The sequence below is a fragment of the Carex rostrata genome, chromosome 4, assembly GCF_964058835.1.
Source record: "Carex rostrata chromosome 4, lpCarRost1.2, whole genome shotgun sequence".
Taxonomy (NCBI): domain Eukaryota; kingdom Viridiplantae; phylum Streptophyta; class Magnoliopsida; order Poales; family Cyperaceae; genus Carex; species Carex rostrata.
The window spans coordinates 6810527-6815167 of NC_135921.1; the positions used below are offsets into that span (position 1 = coordinate 6810527).

At 35.5% G+C, this 4641-nt stretch overlaps 1 protein-coding gene across 1 annotated transcript; it reads right to left on the minus strand.

Moving 5' to 3' along the window:
• Positions 1 to 341: 341 nt before the first annotated feature.
• LOC144552915 (chitin-inducible gibberellin-responsive protein 1-like) lies at positions 342 to 3042 on the minus strand. Its single transcript, XM_078300946.1, has 2 exons — positions 2805 to 3042; positions 342 to 2145 (listed from the first exon to the last, which is right to left on the minus strand). Exon 2 carries the CDS (start codon positions 2106 to 2108, stop codon positions 501 to 503), a length of 1608 nt encoding a protein of 535 aa, XP_078157072.1. The 5' UTR covers positions 2109 to 2145; positions 2805 to 3042; the 3' UTR covers positions 342 to 500.
• Positions 3043 to 4641: the final 1599 nt, after the last annotated feature.

The following is a 4641-nucleotide window of genomic DNA, read 5'->3' on the forward strand; positions in this document are numbered from 1 at the left end:
ATATAGATCTATTAACCCCTGTAAATTAATGATTTCTTTATAATTACCCTTGTAAAAGCTGGAACAAAAAGGTCTATAAAATAGTTACACAATGGTTCATACATTCCCAGTCTCAGGTGTTATAAAATCATCACTAGCTGTGACAAGAAAACAAAAATCAATGAACAAAGCATTAATGAAACATGTCGAAAGCATTCTTTACTGTTGAAAGAACTAAGGACAGATCAATGCTGGTTAATCCAAGCAATTAAACTTTTATTATCTCAGTGGAATTTCGTTTGAATCTTTGAATAAAAATGAACAGCTGAAGCAATTATTTCATCAAAAAGGAACTATAATCGTGTCTATAAACCCAAAGCATCATATCCTACCTTATTACATTGTCAAACCAGTGTATCATTACTGCTACACAACATTTACAAAACAAACTAACTAATCAGACTACAACATACATCACATTATATAAAAGACCCCCTAAATTTAAAAAATTTAAACAACACTCAATGCCATGCCGAGGCTGATATCAAGCTCCTATTCTTCCACCCAAGAAGCATTGCGCCTTCCATCGTCTCAACCAGAGTGTACTTCTCCGAGTAACACGCAAGTAGTTTTCTGATAACCGAGTTCACGTAAGTGCTTAACGGGTACGGTTTAAAACCCGCCATGGTAAGTCTCGACTTCCATTTACCCAATAACTCGTGCCTCTCTACCCTTCCTTTCCCTTCGCATGCAATCACATTTACTATATCCTTCGCCAAACAATGCTGCTCTACATTGATTCTCTCTTTACTCTCTCTTGGCAAGGTCACATCGATTGACTCAAACATGGCAGAGTAGTAATCTAACGTTTCCATGAAGCGGTTTAAGAAAAGGGTAGTGTTAGTATTCGACTCTTGTTCTACTATGGTAACAACTTTTGGTGACAAACTTCTTACCATGCGTAGTAACCTGTCTCTCGGGTTATTCACGTCTACACTTTCATCAGGTGTATGGTGCAACAGAAGGGTAAAATTGACTGCCAATGCTTCACCGGGTCTTATATCTAGCATATCAGGTGTCACCTCTGAAGCATAAACTGGCAACCCAGTGAACTCCAAGGGAATATTAAATTTCTTTGACATCTCTTTCAACATCTTACTGACCACTTGCAACCCTTCCCCGCGTGCAAATTTGGATACGGGATCATCTATACCCGTTATGCGAACATGAGGCGGGCCCCCAGGACGGGCCGCCAGAGCTTGAATTAGGGTTACCCATTGTGTCCCTTGTGCAATTTGAAAATCAACTATGTGGATCCTGTCCTCATTTCGTACCGCCTCAGCAATTGCCCCATTGGCCGCCATGTATCCAAATTTGAAATAAGGACATATGTCATATAAAATACGCATATATGACAACAGTTCCTTGCTCTCGGGCTCACTGCATTTCAAGGTATGGTATATGTTTGTACCTGAATTCTCATGCCTGGCCACAAGTCCTTCTAAAAGATAAGCCCCAACCCGTTGTACTGGGTCTCCAGTTATAGAAACCATGTTTCGGGTTTCTTGTTCAAGCATTTTAAATTTATCAATTCTACCTTCATTTAAAGCCTCAGCACATCCTGTTAGTAGTTGTTTGACCAGATGTAGAGGCTCTTGCTTAACTGGGCGGGTTACAAATGAAACAGGTGCTCCTAACGGGTACTCTGGGCTCTGGGTCCTCGACCGTTTGGATTCCCGCGAATTAGGTTCAGTTTCCAGATCTGGTGCCATCAACACTGTTTCAATCTCTTGCAATGCGTGGTGCATGTTTTGGGGAGAAATCACATAAGGTGACCCAAGTTCGTACCCGGATTGAGCTGAGATAGTACCAGCGGGTCGATTGAAGCTGTAGCCGGTTAACTGGTTAAACGGACTATTGGGTTCAAGAGGGGAATGAGAAGAGGTGGCCTCTCCCGGGCTGTAGCCTATTGAAAGAGTTTCGCTCGACAGAGGGGAGTAAGGAGAATTACTGTAAGTCAACTTGCCGGGATTATTAGACCATACGGAATTCGGAAGGGAAGTGGTGTGACTGTAAGAGACACTAGAATCAGGTGTAAGTCTGTGTTTTAACAACTGGTGTGAATCCATAATAGATTGCTTGCATATGTTATTTCACTGAAAAATCCTGTAAAAACAATAAATGGAATATAAATTATGTTATTATATGCAGAAAGTACAAACTTAGGAAAAGGCAAAAGTAAAAGTTTCCCTAAAATGGAAATAATTTTGAGTTGGAAGTCAAAAGATATTTAATTTTGACCACTATTATCCAAATTTTGGGAGACCAATTATGAAGAGACCGCCTTTGTTATACTTGTGGAATAAGAAACAAGTGAAATTCCTGTTGAAATTGTCTAATTTCCCTTGTAGTTAACCATACTATTCCATTGTTACTGGTAATAAGCAAAGATTGGCAATCCAGAAACCTCAATGTCTTAGAAACAGCAAAACTCAGTCTGTGTAATTACTTAGAAACTACAAAGGAAAGATTTTAGTCTGTTAAACTTGCTCAATCTTATACCATAAACTGAATCCATAAAACAAAAAATCACTTAATTTAACCCATTCGACAGACAAATATCCCTCTGTGTGGAATCAGACAGGAGGAGATAAACTGGATAGCCTGGAGAGAGAAAAAAGAAGATAAAACTGCTTTCCCTTTTTCTCCCCTCCAAAAGCTCCCAAAAAGGGGGTTAAAAAGGAATTCCACAAATAAAATCTCCCGATAGTTCATCTTTCTACAGCTGAAACAAATAATTAATCACAAATGCAACGAAAAGTTACCTCTAAAGTTTCTCAGATCAATTCGCAGGTCTCTCTCTCTCTCTCTTATCCTTCTTTGTTTTCTTCAAAAATGATTATCTCTGTTGTGTTTTTCTATTTTCTTTATTGTATCAAGGTGAAGTGGAAAAATGTGGAACCGTGTTTTATAAGGGATGCGGAGTGCGCCTCACAGGCAACAGATCGCTGGCCGTACGATTCTTATTTAACGGCGTCACGAGTTACGATATCGCGATTGTGGGGCCCGCAGTCATCGTTCCCGCGTGATATCTACTATTGTCTCCTTCCTCTCTTTCATGTAGAATCATAGCTGACGCGCACTTGGACTTATGACCTAGCGGGTCGGATCGGGTCGGGTTCGGATCCGTAACCTTCTTTTTTTTTTTAAAAAATCACTTTTCGAACGACTGAAAAGAACCCACCCACATTTAATAAGTTTCTCTTATCCAACGTTCCAAACATGCGTCACCGAGAAATAAAATATCACATTCATTTAAAAGTACATTATTCAATAATGTGCATTTTCGGATTAGGTTTGGAAGTTGTAAACATTAAAATATTTTGCGTAATTATTATCATTAAATGTTATCATTTGATCTAGTAGTAAAAACAATCATCTTTATTTAAGAGATGCTCTTTATTAAAAAGATTACAGGTTTGAAATATAGATAGAAAAATATTATGTATATATTAAATAGTTTGGTGGTTTGACTTCCAACATTTATTGAAAAAATACTGTCACTGGATGTTTGTTGGAACTTCGAAGCTCGTCAACAATCTATCAGATGTAGGAGTTTGTTATTATAAATATTGACTGGTCAATTAAAATTATATCAATCAAATATATTATATATTCATGATGCATGCGACTAATATTAATATTTACATCACCGTAATATTTTTCTCAGTTATAATGTAATTATATGGAGTTCAATTAAAAACTCACAATTTTTTTTTTCTTTTTAAAATAATTTTTTAATAGATGTTGATATTTAGTGAGTTCACAAAAATTACGGCATAATTGTAGTAAAGTATAGCCATTAAATGCAGCTCAAAGTTAATTATTTCTCTAATCCAAATATTAAATATTGACTTAAGTCATAACTAATTGTATATTTTATTGTTTTTTTTTTTTATTTACAAATAGTGTCCAACGTATGTTTCGGAGTCGAAAAATGTTGAAATTTAGAATTAGATGGTCGATGATAATGCTTTTCAGAAGTCATCCTGCAATTAAATCTTCACAATTGTGTCCATAAAATTTTGTAATTTTTTATGCATTAAAAGTTTCAACCTCCTTGTAAAATGAAATTATACTGCACATGATTTTTTTTTAGCTCTTCTAATTTAATTTTTTAGTTCCGCACTTGATTAGAGTTGAAAACAATAGACATTATAAAAAAAAGCTAGAAAATATGAATTATATTTTTATTTACATTGCAGAGTGTTTTTATGAATTATATTATTATTCTTTATCAGCGGTATAATAACAGTGTTATAGTGTTTGCGGACCTTAAAAACAGTGCAATAACATTATTTAAGTCTTTTTGCGATGGCACGATTATCGGATTTTTTTAATATCCAACATTAAATAAAAAATATCAAACATATTCAGCAAAACTAAGTATTTTTAAAAATGCCTGAAACCAACCAAAAAATGGCCAGTCATGTATATATATATATATATATATATATAGAGTAAGGCTATGCTACTTCGCGAATTAAACGGGTTGTTTTAATTCGCGCTCATATCTCTAGTTTCAAAGTCCAAATAACCGATCCAAACCATTAGATGTTTAATCTATATTAAAATGTGCTTGGAGATCAAATTTTACATTTT

Coding starts and splice junctions, on each gene's coding strand:
- LOC144552915 (XM_078300946.1), bottom strand. CDS start 2,108: ATGGATTCACACCAGTTGTTAAAACACAGACTTACACCTGATTCTAGT.